The sequence below is a fragment of the Micromys minutus genome (genome assembly GCF_963924665.1).
Source record: "Micromys minutus genome assembly, chromosome: 32".
In the NCBI taxonomy this organism is placed as follows: Eukaryota; Metazoa; Chordata; class Mammalia; order Rodentia; family Muridae; genus Micromys; species Micromys minutus.
This window is the reverse complement of record NC_137967.1, coordinates 5,393,818-5,414,141: the sequence shown is the minus strand read 5'-3', so window position 1 is coordinate 5,414,141 and position 20,324 is coordinate 5,393,818. Positions and strand designations below refer to the sequence as shown.

The 20,324-nt window shown below is 52.7% G+C and overlaps 1 protein-coding gene across 3 annotated transcripts in view; it reads right to left on the bottom strand.

Moving 5' to 3' along the window:
* Positions 1 to 243: 243 nt before the first annotated feature.
* The window catches only part of MYH14 (myosin heavy chain 14), a 57,885-nt gene continuing 37,804 nt past the window's right edge, over positions 244 to 20,324 (bottom strand). For all 3 annotated transcript variants that reach the window (XM_080908915.1, XM_080908917.1, XM_080908916.1), the window contains 19 exons: positions 19,914 to 20,051; positions 19,515 to 19,638; positions 19,253 to 19,424; positions 18,233 to 18,445; positions 17,186 to 17,330; positions 16,787 to 16,993; positions 16,096 to 16,200; positions 15,861 to 16,013; positions 14,784 to 15,032; positions 13,645 to 13,857; positions 10,082 to 10,294; positions 9,277 to 9,438; positions 8,327 to 8,455; positions 7,778 to 7,866; positions 7,549 to 7,672; positions 5,625 to 5,833; positions 3,511 to 3,619; positions 1,809 to 1,981; positions 244 to 1,535 (listed from right to left, as the gene is read on the bottom strand). In XM_080908915.1, the coding sequence (XP_080765041.1) occupies positions 1,382 to 1,535; positions 1,809 to 1,981; positions 3,511 to 3,619; positions 5,625 to 5,833; positions 7,549 to 7,672; positions 7,778 to 7,866; positions 8,327 to 8,455; positions 9,277 to 9,438; positions 10,082 to 10,294; positions 13,645 to 13,857; positions 14,784 to 15,032; positions 15,861 to 16,013; positions 16,096 to 16,200; positions 16,787 to 16,993; positions 17,186 to 17,330; positions 18,233 to 18,445; positions 19,253 to 19,424; positions 19,515 to 19,638; positions 19,914 to 20,051 (3,081 nt within the window). In that variant the 3' untranslated portion in view covers positions 244 to 1,381. The remainder of the gene's footprint in view (positions 1,536 to 1,808; positions 1,982 to 3,510; positions 3,620 to 5,624; positions 5,834 to 7,548; positions 7,673 to 7,777; positions 7,867 to 8,326; positions 8,456 to 9,276; positions 9,439 to 10,081; positions 10,295 to 13,644; positions 13,858 to 14,783; positions 15,033 to 15,860; positions 16,014 to 16,095; positions 16,201 to 16,786; positions 16,994 to 17,185; positions 17,331 to 18,232; positions 18,446 to 19,252; positions 19,425 to 19,514; positions 19,639 to 19,913; positions 20,052 to 20,324) is intronic.

Below are 20,324 nucleotides of genomic sequence, written 5' to 3'. Positions count from 1 at the left end.
CCACTCCCCAGCCCAATAAATGATTCCTTTTCATTTACAAGTGGCTTTTCTCATTTGAGTTTGGGGTGCACAGAGGAAGTGGGTGGGAACTGGGCTAGATGATACCAGCCTATCCTATCATCCCTCTCAAGAGGTTAAGGCAGGGCAAGGGGAATGGCTAAAAAAGTAAAAAGGGACTGGAAACAAAGTTTCCCAGAATCCCCCAGTGAGACGCCAGGGTGCCATTCAGCTTAGCTTGAGGCAGACTCTGGGTTCAGTTTCCCAAAATACAAAAGTAAAACGACAAAAAGGTTACAAAGGTGGTGGAGGTCCTGTAAAGAGTTGGCTCGGTCGGTTAAGTACTAGCATGAGTTCAATCTTAGAACCCAGGTTCAGCAAAGCAGAGTACTGGGGAGGTGGACAATTGGCGAAATCGGTTTCAGTGACAGAACTTGTCTCAAAAACAGCGTGGAGGGGTCTGGAGAGATGGCTCAGCCAAGAGCCTTTGCGGATCTCGTAGAGGACCAGTGCCCAGTAACTCCAGCTCCTGGGGACCTCCTTTTGCCCTCCTTGGGCGATAACTATGAACAGCCCTCTTACCGGGAATATACCAGAATACGAGTTTGCGCCCTGGAGCCCTAGGACACGAAGAGAGTGGGTATGCAAGGTGGATGTAAAAACTGTGTCTTTACTTGTGGATTACCAACCCTGAAGCCAGACTGTGTGTGGCTTGGATCCTGGTTCAGACTTCCTGTGTCCGGAGGCTAGTCTCAGCCTGTCTGCGCCGGTTGCTACTCTGAAAGGGCTTAGGAAGTCGAGAGGCACTCTCTCAGCAATGCTCAAAGATGCTGAAGACAGGATGGTTTGCCTAGCGTAGAGTAAGACACCTCTGATTTCTATTGTACTGTAAATACCTATCCCTAGGGACGATCTCATGTATTAAAGAAGCCCGAGAAGTCCCTCAAGCTCTGGTTCCCAATTAGCCATTGTGAAGGGTCCGGCCAGTTTATTTCTTTAGTGTCTGGAGCATTAGGGACCATGGACACTACCTTATGAGCACACAGACGCTCCCACCCCCCCCCCCAAAAAAAGAGGGCAAGATACTGGGAGGGGATGGAAGCACACGGCCTGCCTTTTCCAGAGGACAGGCCTGCTGAAAAAGGAGCAGACAGGATGTCCTTGGCTCCATGTTCAGTTATGTTTCTCTTCAAGAGTGACCATCCTTGCCTCCCTCCTACCTAGCTCCTTGGTTGGCGGCCGTGATTTGGGGTCCCCAGTGAGCTGGGGTCCCAGTAGGGTTCATCCACGTCAGAAAGTGCCAGAGGACAGTGTCATTTCAAAGTGCAAACCAGGAGGGGCACTGGAAAGGGCTCTGTCCTTGGGGCGTCTAGGACAGACTGGATCATTGGGGGGTGGCAGGGGGCGGAGCCTCAGGCTCCTGGGTGGGGGCAGGGCCAGGCTCAGCCCCCTCAGCCTCTTCCTCGTCAGAAGCCACGCCCTCTTCCAGCCGGAACACCTGGCGCACAGTTCGAGTGGTGAAAGTAAGTGGGCCACGCCTGTGAGAGGAGAATGAAACAGTGAGGGAGGCAGGGACAAGGACGGGGACAGAGCACAGATGCAGAATGGGTAAAATGGGGACAGGTTAAAAACTGCGGTCCAGGGTTGGTGGTAAATGGGCAAGCAGGCAGATGGCACCTGAACAAGACTGCCCAGCACAGGTGGGAGAACAGGGAGGCCGCAGCCTCCTCCCCACCCTAGGGTCCTATCCCCATGCTGGCCCTCCAGGCCAGGTCCTGAGCTCCTCTCCAGGGTGGTGCCAGCAAGCTTACCGGAGCCTGTTCCTCAGCGTGGTCACCTCCCGGTTCATGGACTCTGCAGACTCAGTGACGTCCTCCAGCTCCCGCTGCAGCCGCCTCCTGCCAGCCTGCGCCCTCGACGCCTCCTCCTCCGCCTCCTCCAGCTGTCTCTTAAGCTGCTTCAGCCGCAGGTTGCTTTTCTCCAGCTGAGTGGAGAGAGACCGGGTGGGTCATCCCTATGGTGTCCCCAGTGCCTACTGCTACACACCAGCCTCCACCCTGCCTCAGTCTCTCCTTTGCCTGGCCAGGATCATCTTGAGGGTGGGACAGCTGTGGTGATCTACTGAGTCCTTCCGTCAATGGCAACAAAATATGCTGGAGACAGGTGGGCGTTGAGCAGCAGTGAAGGGGCTGACAGCAATCCCACCAGGCGCAGTGAGTACCAGACCTTCCCAGTGAGATCTCCTGCTACGCCCTACCCCAGATCATTTAGGAGGCAGCAGGAAGTTGACAGGGGTGGGCCTCTGGGGCTGCAGTGTTTGTGAGCTGTCATTCATGCTGGGGGGTGGGGAGGTTGGTGTCTGTAAGTGACCCTGATGAACTCACTGGCTCACCATGCTGCCTGGTGGAACTGTCTGATATAGCCTGTGGCATCTTGGAAGTCATGTGATTGCATTGGAGGGGTAATGGCACACTTAGAGCTACCCTACCCCTCACAGCTCTCCATCAGCTCTCTATGACTGTCCTAATTAAGGCCAGCCCTAATATACTCTTCCTCACGCCCATGTCTCTGAGTAATTCAGTGACCACACCATATTTATGCTGATCTGCCCAGACACTGCCACCTCTCTCCAGGGTAAGAACACATAGCATGTGACTTCATTTGTTTCCTGTGGCACAGACTAGCCTTGAACTCAATATATAGGTAAAGATGACCTTCAGAGATGAACTTCTGATGGTCCTGCCTTTATCTCCCAAGTGACTGCTGGGCATGTTACCAGGGTCTTTGGCATTTTAGGTAAGCACTCCACCACTTGAGCCATATCTCCAACCCCGACTTCATTTCTTATATTTCTCTCTCTAAATATATTGATTCATTCTGCTCGTTTCATTTACCCTAGGCCTTTGAACTTCCTGTTTTTTACATCTGGCTATATGACCCCTATAAGGTCTTAATTCAAATGTCACTTCCTTAGCCCTTCCCAACATCCAATCTGGACAAAGCTCTCCATTCCTGTATCTTCATTCTTTTTCTTCATAGCCCTCATCTGAGTCTGGCATTATCTTTGTCTGGTTGTATATATAATAGTTTTCCTAGGCCAGTAATATGAGTCCTGTGAGAGCCAGGATCTTCTGGGGCATACCAGCACCTTACTACAAATGCCTAGCAGTGTGCCTGGTACAAAGTCCATGCTCAATAATCATTTGTGTATTGAACAGCAAACAAGGCATAGCTGAGCTTTTAAGGACACAGAGATTCTGCCTGGGCATAGACGTCTAAGTTACATCTAAGCTCTGCCACCTACAGACTATGGGATATTTTTCATTGTTGCTGCTGGTTTGAGAAAGGGTCTTTCACTGTAGCATAGGCTATCCTAGAACTCATAGCGATTCCCCTGCCTCAGTTTCCACCATAACTGGGATGACCTACTGAGCCAACTGCCAGGCCAAGGTAGTTGTTATTTCCTGGTTTTGATCCCACTGTCTTCTACTTGTGGTAATATCATCTGCTCACCTGGTCCCGGAGCTGGTCAGCCACCCTGCGCTCTTCATCTACCTGAAGAACCACCTCCTTCAGCCTCTTCTCGGCTCTGCGAACCAGCTTGCCAGAAAGGATTTTCTCTCTAAAAAGAAGAAAAGATGGTGGCCCAGGGAACCCTCTGTCACCACAGCATTGTGGATGGCTGTCCCAGCCTTGGGTCTCTTCTCTCTTTCCTACCTTCCAGCTGTCTCCTGCTCAGCCAGACACTGGCTGCAAAGCAGCTAATGTTCTTAAAATAACTTCTGTGATGTTGATGGTTTTGAGCCAGGGTCTCATGTAGCCCAGGCTGGCCTCAAACTCACCATGTAGCCAAGGATGACCCTGAACTCCTGATCCTCCTGCCTACATTTCCCAAGTGCTGGGATAACGGATATGCACCATTATGCCCAGTTAGATTGTGCAGTGCCCAAGGATGAAGCTTAGGCCTTTGTGCATGCCAGGCAAGCATTCTACCCACTGAGCCCAGCCCCCAACCTGCCCCAGGCTACAGAAAAATTTGAATGCCCTCCATACTGAGAGGGAAATGCCAAGCTGGAAATCAGGAATCACAGACAGACAAGCCTGTCTGATCTGTTTTTCTATACATCACATAAGGACCATTGGCATCACATCTATTTAGATGGCAGCCAGGCATCAAAAGATGCAAACCGTTGGTGCTGCCACCCTGGCCATTCCTCATGTGTCAGACTTAGTGATGAATGTGATGAGTGCAGTGTTTTTGACAGGTATTATGGGTGGTTCACTGACAGGAAACTCAGCCTCTATTGCCACTGCTTCCTGCTTCGTTCATGTGTGTGTGTGTGTGTGTGTGTGTGTGTCTATGTGTGAGTCTGTGTGTGCATGCATGTGTATGTGTGTGTATGTGTCTGGGTGTGTGCATGTGTGTGTGCATGCATGTGTATGTGTGTGTATGTGTCTGGGTGTGTGCATGTGTGTGTGCATGCATGTGTGTGTGTGTATGTATGTTTCTGGGTATGTGCATGTGTGTGTGCATGTATGTGTGTGTATGTGTCTGGATGTGTACATGTGTGTGTGCATACATGTGTATGTGTGTGTGTGCATGTGTGTGTGCATGCATGTGTATGTGTGTGTATGTATGTGTCTGGGTGTGTGCATATATGTGTATGTGTGTGTATGTATGTGTCTGGGTGTGTGCATGTGTGTGTGCATGCATGTGTGTGTGTGTGTGTATGTATGTGTGTGGGTCAGGAGACAACTTCAGATACCAGTCCTCATCGTCCGCCTTGTTTGAAGCAGGGTCTCTTAGTTCACTGCTGTGCACACACTGTTAACTGGCCATCGAACTCCCTGGCAATCTCCTGCCTCTTCCTCCCATCTTGCTGTAGGTGTTCTGCACCACACACACACTATCATGTCCAGCTGTTCTGTGGGTGCTGGGGTTTCGAGCTCAGGCCCTCCCACTTCACGGCAAGTACTTTACCCCCTGAGCCATCTCTCTGGACTGGCTTCTTGGCTCTAATTATGAGGTGCTAAATACGAATGCAGCCAAACAGTCTGTGACCAGGCACTGACCCAGAGCCCAGCATCTTTTTATGTAAGAAAAACTGGGATGGGGGATGAGTTCTCGATCCTTCCTGTTCCCACACCCTTGGCGTGTGACTGAAGCTGCTCCCACGTGGTTGTAGACTTGAGCTATGACAAGACTCTTCTGCTTATAGCTAAAGTGCCACAGTGCAAGCTCCCAGACTCTAGAAGCTACTGACAGTGTCTCTTACTCTTCAGACCCCAGCTCTGCCATGAGTCAGTCCTGGGTTCGTCTGCTGGAGAATGAGAGGCCACATGGGACAGAACTAAGTTAGACTAGTCATCCTGGGCAAGGTCTCACATGTGCATGAGCCCAAGGAAGCAAAACCATGTAGTTAACCCTCCTGTCACAAAAGATACACCAGACAGGCCAACCAAGCAGCACAAAAGAATCTACAAGCTAGGGCCAAATGCAGAACAAGAAAGCGTCTTCTAAATTCAGTAGGTTTTAGGGTATTTTGTTACACAGAAGTAGCAATACTGTTGCCTGTTTGTTGCATAAACGCTACTCTCGAGCTAAAGCATCTGTGCTCCCCCCTTACCTGTTCTCCTGCTCCAGCTGCTCCTCTGCCTGGGCCAGTTTAGACTCGAGAGCAGCGATGAGCATCTTCTGCCTGGCTCGGGCTCCAGCGTCCTCTTCACCCAGGCGGGCCCGCAGTTCCTGGATCTGCCGTTCCAGCTGCTGCCTTCCGCTCTCGGCCTTGGCTGAGAAACTGCGTTCAGCAGACAGCTCTGTGGTCAGGGACTCTACCTACAGCAGGAAAGGAGATGGGACGCTGTGATTGAAGAAGCTGGTGGCAACACCAGGGACCTCCTGGGGTGGGCTGAGCTCATGGCTGTTAACTGGGGAGCACAGAGGTAGGGAGGACTCATCAACAGCAGTTCAAGGAGCCCAGGAAAACCAATCCTCACCCGACGGCACCCTTTACTTCTTAATGAACAAGAATGTTTTAAACTCACTTGAAATGATTTCAATCTATTTAAGTTTAGTCTAGACATTTTTATTTGCCATAGGGTCTCCTGTTACTCAGACTGACCTAAGACTCACACTATAGCTGAAGGTGACCTAGAACTCCTGACCCTCCCGCTCCCACCTCCTAAGTGCTGGGATGACAGGCATGCCCACCAGCACAGCCAGTTCAGCTTTGCTATTTTAGCGAGCCCCAGGGATGGTCACAAACTTGTTTAAATGCTCTAAATCTGTGGCTGTGAACTGGGCTATTTTAGGCCCCTTCACACGTTCCTCTGCACCAGGGTCACCTGCAGAGCCCAGGAGAAGGAGCCAGGCTCTGACCCCTCCTGCCAGAGAATCTGAGCCCTAGGTAGCACAGGAAGCAGAGACCCGAGGCCTCCATTCATGGCAGCTGGCAGATGTGCAGACTTGGCTCTGGCCCTAATAATAGCACCCTGACACCCTCAGCTTGCTCGGAAATCACAGGGCAGCGGAAGACACTTCAGCCCCAGCTGATTAAAGATTTTCCCATCTCGCCTCCCAGGGTACATTCAGGAGCCTGGCAGCCCTCCTTGAACCTTTAAAATTTTAATTGTATATGCGAATGGTGAAGAGGGCTGGCAAGAACTTAGTTGGGGGCTGGAGAGATGGCTCAGCAGCTAAGAGCACTGACTGCTCTTCCAGAGGTCCTGAGTTCAATTCCCAGCAACCACACGGTGGCTCACAACCATCTGTAATGGGATCTGATGCCCTCTTCTGGTGTGTCTGAAGACAGAGACAGTGTACCTATATTTAATAAATAAATAAATCTTAAAAAAAAAAAAAAAAAAAAAAACTCAGTTGGTAGAGAGCTTCCCTGGTATACAAGGAGCCCTGGTTTCCTTGTATAGCATAATCTGGTTTAGTGGCACATGCCTGTCATCCTTAGGTTACATAGAGAATCCCTGCCTACAGAAGATCCTGCCTGAAACACTGAAAAAGAGAAAAGAGAAAAAGAGAGAGAAGTCCCACATAACTAAACACTGAACAAACTTGGGCTTTGTCAGTTTTGCAAACACACGGAAGTCTATGGCAGGATTGCTGTGACTTCAAGGCCAGTTTGAAGTTACTGTTGGGAGGCTGGTAATGAGGTTTTCTCTCCTGGCTGGGCTGCTGAGGGTAGACGAGGTCGCCTTTTGTTAACGTGTGAAGCCGTCCACTCATTCACATGGCAACGTTAGCTTTTCTGTGGCCCTGGCTGGCACTGAACCTGTGACGATTTCCCTGGCTGTGGGAACCTCTGAGGTGACAGCTTCGAGCTGCCCCACTTTGATAGTTCACCTAATTACTGCTTCAAGTCTGCCCGAGAAACCTCGGAATGGCTGATGAATCAGACTCAAGCCTTCCTGACTTAGGAACTCCTCTTCTTCCTTCAAAACCCACACCAAAAGTCCTCAAAGCAAAGGAATAAGGGAGAGCCCTGAGGACTAGGGTGGGGGTGGATCAGGCCGGCCGGGGCTGCCTGCAGCGCCCACCTGTAGCACCAGCTTCCGGTAATGGTCCTTGAGCAGCTCCGAGTTGTTCTGTTCTTCCTCCAGCTCCTCTTCCAACTGGCTCAGTCGCCCCTCCAGCTGCCGTTTCTCCTCCAGGGTGGCTGCTCTAGAGGGTAAGGTGTGGCTTGAGAGAGGAGCATGCCCGGCCCACGGCCCACAGCCCATGGCCCACAGCCCACGGCCCACAGCCCACGGCCCACAGGACACTCACTTGCTAAGGTTGCCACTGGCCACTTCCTCTGCCATTTCATCTCTGTCCTGCTGGGCCTGCCTCCGGGCTCGGTCCGAGGCAGCCAGTTCCTATGTGGACCAGTCAAGAGCAGAGGGGTAAGGGTCAAGAGACTGGTATTAACCTTTCTCTGTCCTTTGGCCTTTTCCTGCGGACTGTGAACGAGCGATCCTTACTCCTATGGGAGGATTTTTCTTAGCGCAGGCCACCGATGTTCCTCCACCTTGTCTCCCTCATCACTGGGTCTCCTCCTACCCCCACTCTATCCACACGTCCTCCCTCCTACCTGGCTGTGCCTTCTCTTTTTCTATGTCACCCCTGGGCCCCACTTTTCTTCACTTCAGCCTCCTGCTCCTGACTTCTTGGCTCCAAATAGCTTCCAAGGACAAGATTCCCAACTCCAGGGAGCCACGCCCACTCCCAAAGTCTTCCCTCCCATGACCTCCAGAAAAGCCCCGCCCATCCTCCAGGAACTCCAGTTAAGCCACACCCACGCCGGGGCCTCCCACTAGTTCCCTGTCCACATCTTACCTCCTGCAGCCGCAGCACCTCAGCTTCCAACCCCTTGAGCTTCTTCTCACTCTCTCTGTTCATGGTGAACATCTCCTCGCGAGAGCTTCGCGTCTCCTCCACCTCCCGCCACAGCTCCTTCATCTGGGTCTGTGTGGATGCGGGCTTAGTTAAGCTGCGTCCAGAAACCCCACCCTTGAGGGAGCTTAGTGCCCGCAAGCAGGACCAGGGCAAGCAGGGCCAGCACAGAACCCCTTCTCTGCCCCAGAGCCAGTGCCTGCTGTGTGCCCTTGGGCGAACTCCACTCCTTCCCTAAACCTTAGTTAACCTCTTAAAGTGAGCCGAATAGAATATTTAGCCCGTGGCTATGTGGCCCACTGCCTGGGAGTGTGAGGAGAGGCTAGCACAAACTGTTTCTCTACCCAAGGGAGTCCAGCACTGCTACGAGGAGTCAGTGATAAAGAAGGTGGGCTACAGAGGTAAAAGTTATTATTACTGTTACATGTCTGACGGAGGGGTTAAACAAGGGATCTTTTCTCTGGATGCATGAACTGGCCCTTTTGACTGCTGCCCCATACCGCAGGCACCTTCCGGTTTAATAAATCTCCTCGTATGGGCTGGGGTCGTGGCTCATTGGTAAAGCCCCTGCTTAGAGTCCCCCAGAGAGCATTTCAAGGCGCTAGGTTCCATTTTGAGCGGCATTAAATGTATCATCTAATTAAATGATGAACTCAGATGTCAAAGTCTAGCATCTAGGATGAATGAAATGCCAAGATAAAAACGAATGAACACACGTCGGAGGCCAGCTTTTTCCGAGGCCGCTAGCTAATCCAGCTAGGGCTGCCGGTGAAGATGATGGGACCAGACCTCTCACCCTGGATCCGAGCCCCGCCCACGCACCCGAGCCCCGCCCACCCACCCGAGCCACACCCTCGAGCCCCGCCCATCACCCTCGAGCCCCGCCCCCTCACCTGCATCTTCCTCAGCTGCTTCACCGCCTCTTCCTTGCCCTGCCCAGCAGCAGATGTCTGTGCCTTCAACTCTTCCAGTTCCAACTCCAGCTTCTTGCGGGCAGCCATAGCCAGTGCCCTCTGCTTCCGTTCCTCATCCCGCTCTACCTCGGCGTCTCTCAGCTGGGGGCAGGGTCGCAGAGGTTAGAGGTCAGGGTACCCAGATTCCTCCTCTGTGACTCATTCTACCGAGGCTTTTTTGGTCCCTCCTGGCCTCTCTTCCCTACTGTCCTGTTTTGTATCTGTTTCCTTTATAAGATTTAAAAGCTCCCCTCTCCCGACGTCGCACAGCATAAACACTGGCTGAGGGAGAGGAGGACGCTCTTTAGTGGAGTCGTTTTGCAAAGTGTGCAGCCCGAACTCGCTCTCACTGCTATAAGCAAGCCCCAGTCAACTCAGTGGCTTACCGAGCTGGACTGGAATCCCTGCGATGGCCACCCCGTGCCCTTTCCATCAAGGGTAACATTCTGTTTAAACTTCTAAAAGAGAAGTCTAGCGACACCTGCGTGCTACTTAGGCCGACAGTGAGGGGGCAGGAGGTGGGTGTATCCTTGAGGATGCACACCGCGCTTGGCCGATGGTGTGCGTCGTAGGGAATGTTGACACACCCGCCATGGCACGGATGTGTCCCTGTCTCTTGGGACTGCAGGAAGATGGCGCTCTCTGGGTAGGGGTGAACAGCAAGTGGGCCCTGGTGTAAATGCTCACAGAGGGGGACTCCCTTCCCATGTACCGGGGTGGCACAGGTCCTCTGGCCAGACAGTACCTGCTTGGCCAGCTGCCTCCGTCTCTCCTCGCCGGCATCATCGCGGCCCTGCAGGTCGCGTTCATGTTGGGCCTTCAGGGCCTGCACAGTCACCTCCAGGCGCAGCTTGGCGTCCTCCGCGGCAGTCAGCTCGTCCTCCAGTTCGGTCACCTGTGTGCGCAGGTCACTGGCCGCCTGCTCGGCAGCCCTGCGGGCTCGCTCCAGCTCGTGCACCTGGTGGGAAGGGGAAGCAAGTTTGAGGCCTGGGCCAGGAATAAGAGGGTGTCCTGATTGGAGAGGGGCGGCCATGATGGAGACCAGAGTAGTAGCCGGTAGAGAGGCCTAAGTGAGTTAATTCCGTCATCCACACTATTACTGAGCACCTACCTACGGGGGTGTCATCTTAAATGACCTGACAACATTTTAAGGAAAACCTATATGTGGTGGTTGGTTTTCATTGTTTTTTTTGTTTGTTTGTTTGTTTAGGTTTTTCAAGACCGGGGCTCCTCTGACTGTCTTGGCTTCCTGGCTGTCCTAGAACTCACTCTGTAGACCAGGCTGGTCTTGAACTCAGAGATCTGCCCTGCTTGGGTTCTAAAATTGTTACTGTGACACAATCTGGAATCACCCTAGAAGAACGTCTCAGTGAGGGGCTGTCTAGATGGAGCTGGGCTGTAAGAACTTCTTGATTGTGTTTATGTGAAAAGACCTCGGTTCTGGACTGTATTTGAAGGGGTGGTGTATTCACTATCTGTCTCTGACTGTGCACATGACCAGCTGCTTCTCAAGCTCCTGCCTTGACCCTGCCAATGATGGAGTAGAACCTGGAATTGTCAGGTGAATACTCCTCTTTCCCTTCCATTGCTTTTGCTGGGATATCACCATGGCAGCAGAATCAGAAACACAGCTAGACTAGTGGGTACCACACAGGTAGGAACCCACTAATCCAAAAAGTTCTGAATCTAAAAAGACAACTGCTTTTTGGGGGAGGGCAGTAAAAATAAAAAACCCTAACAGGTGTGTTGAACCTGCAGCCCACTGGCATGTGGCCTGGCTGTGGATACAGTTTGTCACAAAGCCATGCACTGGGGCTGGAGAAATGCCTTGTAAGAGTTCAGCACACTGGCTCCTCTTCCAGAGGACCCAGGTTTAATTCCCAGCATCCGCATGATGGTGCACAACCATCTGTGACGCCAGTTCCAGGAGTTGCAGTGCCCTCTTCTGGCCTCCGAGGGCACTGCACGCATGTGGTGCACATAAGCACACACAGGCAAAATACTCATGCACATAAAATAAATACATTTTTAAAAACTTCAAAAATCAAAATCATATGGGCTGGAGAGATGGCTCAGCGGTAAAATTTAAGGCTCTTTCCCCTCAAGACCCCCCATTGTGCTATACATGGGGGATCTATTTTAATGCTCACCATCTTGGGGTCCCATTGTGACTGCCTATAGCTGTGAGCCTATAATTCTCCCTAAGAACACTGTTATGAGGTGTAACTTGGACTCAGTCTGCTTTCTACAAAGCTACTTTTAAAATATATGTTATTGGAGCTGGAGAGATGGTTCAGTGGGTAAGAGTACTGGCTGCTCTTCCAGAGGTCCTGAGTTCAATTCCCAGCACCTGCATGGCAGCCCACACTGTCTGTTAACTCCAATCCCAGAGAATTTGATGCTCTCACACAGACATGTAGGCAGAACACCAGTGCACATTAAAAGTAAACAAAATTTTTAAAAAAACGAGAATTAAAAAGAGACATTGATTTTTAAAACTAATAATATATGATTTAAAACTGTGTGTATCAGTGTTTGTGTACGAGTGTATGTATGTGTACACTCAGTACTCGCAGAGGCCAGAAGGGGGCACCAGATCCTCTGAAGCTGGAGTTACGGAGGGTTGCAAACAGCTGGTGTGGGCGCCGGGAACCGAACCTGGGGCCTCTACAAGAACAGCCAGTGTGCATGACCACTGAGCTGCCTTGTCAGTCTCAACCTCCATTCTTTCCTCAACCTAGGGGCTTCCATATCTTCCAGGGAGGTTTATATCAAAAACCCAAGAACCTGACACAACCTATGGGAGACTGTTTAGTCGTCACCTCCTGGAGAAGCTGCCTTTGCCCTTCAGCCCCACAACTCTAGCTGCCTCTAGTCGCTTCCATGATGATCTCCCCGGCAAGAGCCTTTAGATCACTGGGCCCATATCCCAGCAATCCACACTGAGACACTAGTCAGCCGGGCTTAGAGGTACATGAGTGTGTGTTTAAAAGCATTCCTATCACATATGTGAGTGGCAGTCATGTTCTGTGTGACGTATGTCTGGCAAGGTATGGTGGCACATAACTCAACACACAGAGGCTGAGACAGTAGGATTGCCAGGAGTTGCAAGTCAACTTGAGATTTAAAAAAAAAAAAAAAAAAGGAAAAGCTGGGTGTTGTAGTTCATGCCTTTACTCTTAGCACTTGGGAGGATCTCTGAGTTAAAGGCTGACCCTATAGAGCAATTTCAGGACTGCCGGGGCTACACAGAGAAACCCTGTCTGGGGGAAAAAAACAAAAGCAAACAAATGAACAAAAAAAAGTCAAGGGGGCTGGAGAGATGGCTCAGTGGTTAAGAGCACTGACTGCTCTCCCAGAGGTCCTGAGTTCAATTCCCAGCCATGGTGGCTCACAACCATCTGTAACGGGATCTGATGCCCTCTTCTGGTGTGACTGAAGATAGCTACAGTGTATTCATACATGAAATAAAGAAATAAATCTTTTTTAAAAAAGTCAAACAAAACTGTGACTGTATGTGTGACAGAGTGTAGTGACAATTTTTGAGTTTTGGTTTCTTTAAAAAAAAGGGATATTACAAAAATATGTTTTTGTTTTAATCCCAGGTGTGGGGTTACATGGCTGCTTCAGACTGTCCACAGCAGCTGACTATGATTTACCTCATGCTCTAGAAGAGGCGTGGTTTTGCCAGCAGGAGAGAGTTTCTATGATTGTGTGACATTTGGAATTCTGGGGACTCTTCAGAAGGTGTATGAATGCCAGGGCCCCAAGAGGCTGGGTGGGTTGTTGGTTGTTAGTCATAGTTTGTTAAGCAGTCAAAGAAACAACAAGAAGAAATTAGATATCCTGATTGAAGATCAAACTTGCCCCAAGGAGCTCGATGCCCCTAGTCAGCAGGAAGCAGCCTAAAGATATCGTCACCCCCTTCCCCTCTATCCTTTCTCCTATTTGGTGTTAGGGGTTGAAAGAGATGGAGAAAGATAGGGAAGGGTGGAACAAAGAAGAACCCACAAAGTTACCAAAGCTCAGCTACCATGGAGGAATTTATCCACACCCTGCAGGTGTCCGTAGAATGTCCGTTTGCCGTTTGGTGAGCAGAGCTCTTGGTTATGTGAGCACACGTGACTGCATGTCTGCTGTGTGATCACGTGACTGCATGTCTGCTGTGTGAGCACACGTGACTGCATGTCTGCTGTGTGATCACACGACTGCATGTCTGCTGTGTGAGCACGTGACTGCATGTCTGCTGTGTGAGCACATGTGTGTGCTCACACATCTTCCATCCCGCTGAGCCCACAGCCTGCTTACACTCTTGCCCACATCGTCCTTTCTGCTCAGCAGCGCCTCCAGCTCAGCCCGCAGAGCACGGTTCTGCCTCTCCAGCTCCTCCCGTGCCTCCTGCTCCTCTTCCAGGGCCCGCGTCAGCGACAGGGCCCGGGCCTCTCGTTCACGGCCTTCGGCCTCTACCCGTTCACGCTCTTCCACAGCTCGGAGCACTGCAGCCTTCTCCTCTGCCAGCAGCTGCAGAGAAAAATGCAGGGGGAGATGGGTTGACTGGAAGGAGGGTGGGAAGGGAGGAGGAGAGGGAAGAGAGAGATACCTGAGGGAGACAGAGTTAGAAACAGAGAGACACACACACAAAGACGCACAGGAAATGGGGAGAGAGACAGCTAGCCAGCTTGCTCTGCTGGCTACCAAGGCTGAAACTACAAATGGCCACCACACCCACCCAGCATCTACAAGGATGCTGGAGAGGCTGAACTTGCAGCCTTCACTTTAACCAGGGAGCCACTTCACCGGCCCCCTGAAAATCTTTTAAATCAGCTAGAAAGATGCATGACCTTCACCACAGACCCTGGGGACTGGAACCCCATCCCTCCATCTGTAATTGATGCGCTTTGTGGGCAATGGAAACTTAGGCCGGGATGGTTGAAAATGGCTGTCTGGCTTCTGTTTATGCCGCCCACATGCTGCCGCCATGATGCTTCGCCAAGAACCAAACCCTCCAAACCCATGAGCCAAAATAATGGTTTTTACTTCCTAAGCCAGTCGCCTCTCAGTTGCCACGGTGACAGGACGCTGGCACGGGCAGCGATCATTTTAGTCCCCAAGGACGTGGAATACTTGATATGATTCACACTTTCTAGATGGGTAAACTGAGGCTGAAATGGGAGCGGCAAGGCACAGGACAACTGAGGCAGGGCATACGCACCCTCAGGGGCACAAGACAGGGTGTTCTGTGCACCATTATTGTACACTCAAACCAGAACACTCAGGCAGTGAGGTGACAGACACAAGCCAGGCACTCAGAGTGACACTCAGAGTGACCTGCTTTATAGATTTGGGGGGGGGTCAGCATCTACCAGGTTGTGACACCATTCCTCTGCCCACTTCAAAACTTACCTCAAATGTCCCCTCCCCCCAGCTGGGTAAACCGAGGCACTCACCTGGTCGAACTTACGCTGCTTCTTCTCCAGGGCGCTCAGCAGCTGTTTCTGCTGCCCCAGGTCCACGGTGGCGTCGTCCAGCTCCTGCTGCAGCCGCCGCCGGGCTCGCTCCAGCCTCTCTACGGCCTCAGTCTTTTCTGCCAGGCGCTGGGCCAGGGTCTCTGCCTCCCGGGCTGCGCGGCGCCGAGCCTCCTCCCCAGCCTCCAGCACGGCAGCCTCTTCTTCCTGCCGTCTCCGCCATTCGGAGAGCTGCAGGGACAAGGGTGTAGGGTGATGACTGGGAGTGACTGTGGTGTGGACTTCCGGCACCCCATGTCCTGGGTGTAAATGGAGGCCTAAAGATGGGCAGGAGCTAACCACTGGGATCTCCTGCCTCAAAGTAGTTGAGAACTATCAACCTTAGGTGTTCGAGGGTACTGACACCCTCAGTGTGACCCAGCACTCAGTCTGAATGGGATTTTTCTCTTGGTTCCCAAGACCAAAGCAAAGTGACAAAGGGTGAGAAAGAAGAAGGAAGAGGAGGAGGAACAGGATAATCTGGGAGTATACAGGAAGGGAAAGGGTCTCCATTGGAGATGGGTGTTGAGGTACACATAGGAGCCTGCCAGTGAAAGGCTCATTCATTCTGCTGGTGTTTCTTAAGGCTTCCCATACATATCAGGATCCGTTATTTGAAGGGATTCATAATTTGGTGGTGGGGGACACATGGGTAGATTAGTCACAGCCCAAGGTGGCCAAATTTAGCCAGAGTAAAACGGAGGGTGGATGGGACATGCAACCGACTACAAAGGGAGGAAAGATCCTAAGCGTGGAAGAGCAAAGATCTGCAGACACCACTGGGCAGTAAAAGCCAAGGTGCTCTGTCCAGGGTACTGGGGAAGGTACTGAGGAAGGGTGGGGAGAGTCCTTGTGCTACGTAGGGAGAGGGGAGGAGCTTCAGTGGGGCCGGGTCCGTCACCCACGCTGTGCGCCGTGGGGTAGGAATGTCGGGGGCAGGTTTGGCAGTGGGGACAAAGCCAGGGTGGCAGATAAGGCAGCACGGGGGCCATGGTCCCTGGGACGGGTCTTACTGCCCACCTGGGCCTGTGTGGTCTGCAGCTCGCGGCCAGCCCGTTCCCTGGCAACCACCTCCTCTTCCATTTGCTCCCGAAGCCCGGCTGCCTCGGCCTCTAGGGCACGCACACGGGACCCCAGAGCCAGCTTCGCCCTGGTCTCCTCCTGCAGCAGTTCCTGTGTGTGGAAGGGGTGATGGGGGTCAGGTGGAGTCAGCGGCTGAGTAGAGGACGGAGGAGGGGGGGACGAGCAGGGTCACCTGGGTGTCGTGCAGCTGGGACTCTGCACTGCTCAGCTCTTTGCTCAGCCTGATGGCCTTAGACTCGGCCTCACTTAGGGCTGTGGACACGCTCTCAAGTTCCGCCTGTGGAGAGGAGAAAATGAAGCTAGCCGGGGTCGTTCAACATGGTGGGCCGTCTTGACGCCTCTGCCCCAAATCCTGGCTGTATGCGTAGTGGGACGCCAGTGCCATGGCCCGTGTCTAACTGCTGCTCCAGGGCCTAACACAAAGGCCAAGTATTAGGTGTTTCCAGGGGAGAGGGATTTCTGGCCCCTGTGCTTACAGGGAACTTGCACGGCTGTGCACAGGCCTGATCCAAAGAGGGAGCGACACCCATGTCACCAAGGTGGACAGACAGTGAACAGCAGACACAAATGAGGAATACTATTCAACAATGAAAAGGGATGAAGGAGCTGGGTGGTGGTGTCTCTGGCCTTTAGTCCCAGAATTTGGGAGGCAGACACAAGAGGATCTCTGTGAGTTCAAGACTAGCCTGGTCTAAAGAGTGATTTCCAGGACAGCTTGGGCCACACGTAGTAACCCTGCACTATTTCAGCCAAGCCAGACTGGGGTGGAGTCTCATTTTTTTGTCTGTCCTTGCTGCCCTGTTTAGAGTGAAACTACTCCGAGGCCTCCCAGGAAGAGTCACGTGGCCCCCGACCCTGCCCACCTGGGCTCTCTGCAGCTTCTCGGCAGCCTCAGACCGAGCCCGCTCCGAGTCGCTGGACCGGCCCTGGACCTCCTGCAGCTGGGACTCCAAGCGGCGTCTCCTCTGCTCACCCTCCTGTCTCGAGGTCTGCAGGCTGCTCAGCTCGGCCTTCAGCTCAGACACCTCAGCCTCCAGGGACAGCCGCGTCTTCTCCCACACACCTTTGCCCTGCATGGAATGGGCGGAGTCACCGAGGCTGTACCCCAGAACCTCTGTAGCCCATCATCGTCGCCCACCCCCTCATTCCCGTGGGCTTCTATTCAACATTCTCTTTTCACCAAGGCGTCTGACTTAAGTAGTTATTCAATTAACACTTATTCAAGGCTGTATCCCGGAGGGTGGCGGTCACTACCTACTCACCCTCCGGGCTTGCTCCAACTGCTCCGCCAGCTCTCCCAGGGCCTGGCCATGCCTCTGTCTCAGCTCTTGCATAGCCACCTCGTGAGTCCTGGCCTCCTCTTCCAAGGCCTTCTTCAGCTCTGTGACCTCCTGCTCTCTCTTGGACCTTTGATGTGGGCAGGGGAGAGGAGACAGGAATTCAGAGCAGAGGATTGTGGGATGTGAAGAGAGCCAGACATGGTCTCCTCCATGTCCTCCAAGGATGGGCCTGTGGTTTGTGCTTCCCCAAGTGCTCAGATGGAGGCATCATCTTGAAAGGACAGAGACGCTTTGGGACAAGGGGCCCAGCTGACACAGGGAGCCTGAGGGGTATAACCAGCCTGGGTTCCTGCCCAAGTCCATCTGCACACGGCCATCTGCAATGGGATCTGATGTCTTCTAGGGTGTCTGAAGACTGCTACAATGTACTCATATAAATAAAATGAATAAGTCGTTTTTTAAAAAAGAGAGAGTTGGTTAGCATTGATGGGTGGTGGCGCACACCTTTAATATCAACACTTGGGGGGCTGAGGCAGGCAGATCTCTGAGTTTGAGGCCAGCCTGGTCTACAGAGCAAGTTTCAGGACAGCCAAGGCTGTTGTGTTGTATAGAGAAATCTTGTCTCAAGAAACCAAAACCAAACAAACAGGAAAAGCTCCCTAAGAATGGGGTAGCCTAAGGGCAAGATTTGGCTCTGACTTTTTTTTTTTTAATGTTATTTATTTTATGTATATGAGTACACTGTAGCTGTCTCCAGACACACCAGAAAAGGGAATCGGATCCCATTACAGATGGCTGTGAGCCACCATGTGGTTCCTGGGAATTGAACTCAGGACCTTTGAAAAAGCAGTCAGCATTCTTAACGGCTGGGCCATCTGTCTAGCATTCACATCTTCAGAGCTGTTACCAGTGCTTGTGTGTGTGCGTGCTTGCATACATGTATGCTGTGTCTGTCCAGATGTGCCCCACCTGCCACACCTTTCTGTCCCAGCCACACTTCTCCCATCCCCGCCGACCACATGTCCTTACCGCAGCTCCTGCTGGGCGTTGGTGGAGTCCAGTGTGTCCTCTAGCTCTCCACGAAGCGCCTCCAACTCCTCGCCCAGGTCCCGGCGCTGCTTCTCTGCCTTGGCCCTGGCAACCCGCTCAGCTTCCAGGTCCTCCTGGGCCTCAGCAAGACCCGCCTGTGCCTCTCGCAGGGACTTGAGCAGCTGGGCTCGGGCACCACCCTCCTCCTCGGCCCTGTGGGTTGTGACAAGGACCAAGGAGGGGGTTGGTGTTCAGGCAGGCGGAGCTGAGGGTGAGGTTCAGAGACAGGGGAGATCCGATGTGGGTTCAAGTCCTAGCTCTGTCGCTGGTCATGTGGTTCCTATTCTCAAATCCTTTCTATCCGTGCTCCTGAGTGTGTAGAAGAAGCCACAGTTTTTCTAGGTGACACTGGGCTCTTGTCATATGCCCGGCCCTTTACATGGGTCTGTGGGGAGTAATTGCTGCTGTTTTCTAGGACAGGATCTTTCTAAGTTGCTCAGGCTAGCCTTGAACTCATGGCAATGCTCCTGTCTCAGCCTTACAAGTGCTAGGCCATTTTTAACTTCTGTGTGTACAAGTAGAGGCCAGAATATCTTCAAATCATTTCTCTGCCTTAATTAAAAAAATAATATTTGCTTTTATTTTATGCAAATGAGTGAATGTGTGCCGTGTCTGCGGTGCCCACGGAGTCCAGAACAGATTCCAACAGAACTGCAGCTCCAGAGAGTTGTAAGCCTCCATGTTGGGGGCTGGGAACCGAACCTGGGTATTCAGCAAGAGCAGCCAGTGTTCTTAACCACTGGGCTTATCTCCAGCTTTAACACCTCGGCCACGGAGCTGTACCCACAAGGTGTCTTGAAGGCCTCACGTGAAGTGTGGTTGCTGTGTTTCAAACAGGCGCCTTGGCTTGTATACAGCCGTAGCTCAACAACTGTGCGCGGAGCCCTCGCACTTGAGGTCCCTCGAATGCCCCGTCCTGGTGGAGGCAGGGGAGGAGGGGCCGCTCCTGGGCAGACTCACCTGGCCAGGGCCGCCTGCAGCTCGTCCTCCTTGCGGCCCAGCTGTACTAGCAGCTCCTCCGCCCTCAGCTTCTGCTCCGCCATCTGCTCCTGAAGCTCCGAGCTCTCCCCATCCAGACGTCTCTTCAGCTTCTCCAGTTCCTGGCGGCCTTTCTCCTCCTTCTTCAGCCGGTCTGCGGGCACCAGGACAGGTGAGGGCTGCAGACTGATGCCTGGCACCGTCCTCCCCATCCCTCTGCCCACCCTGGCTCCCAGCGGCTTACCTTCCATGTCTGAGATTGTGGCTTCGTATTTGAGCCTCAGCTTGTTGAGGCTTTTGACTTTCTCTTCCTCTTCTGCTGCCTGTGAGGAGAACTCAGCCAGGCGCTCCTCCAGCAGCCTCCGCTCCTGGGGACAAAGGAGACTCAGGACCCTTGCTTCCCTGCCATCTATCTTCCACTCCTGCCTCCTCTCCGTCCTGGGGTCTGGGCTCAGCACACGGCACAGAAGCACATGGAGGGCTGTGGGCTGCTCTTATGAACAACACTCCTGGCCATCCCCATGTGGCACACCCTCGCCGCCCCTCCCACTTCTGCCTCACTGGACCAGGACCCCAGCAGGAGCCCATCTACCCCAGAGGCTTCTCCCGCTGACCCAGGATGCGGTGCTGCTCAGAGGCCCACCTTGCTCAGCTTGGAATTCTGGTCCTCCAGTATCAGCAGGTCCTCCTCAAACTTCTTCATCTTGGCCTCCGTGGTTACCTTCTCCAGCTGCAGCTTCTGCCGGGCACCCTCCTCGGCTTCCAGGTGGGTCTCCAGCTCCTGTGGGGGGTACAGGGGAGAGGGACCCCGAGTCTGTGGCTTTATACACCTCCATACCCTGGGTGACTGGGCAGCATCAAGCTTTTCCTCCTCTCCCCTTTTTGCTCACTCATTGAGTGACAAGCACTTATTGAGTGTCTAGTGTATACCAGACCCAAGTGCACACAGATTTGGGGGAGTAGTCACAGGAGGATGGCCTGCTGGGGTCAGGGCTGAAGACAGATGCATTCAGGGTTAGGAGCGGAGGAGAATTAATACAGGGACCCAGCGGTA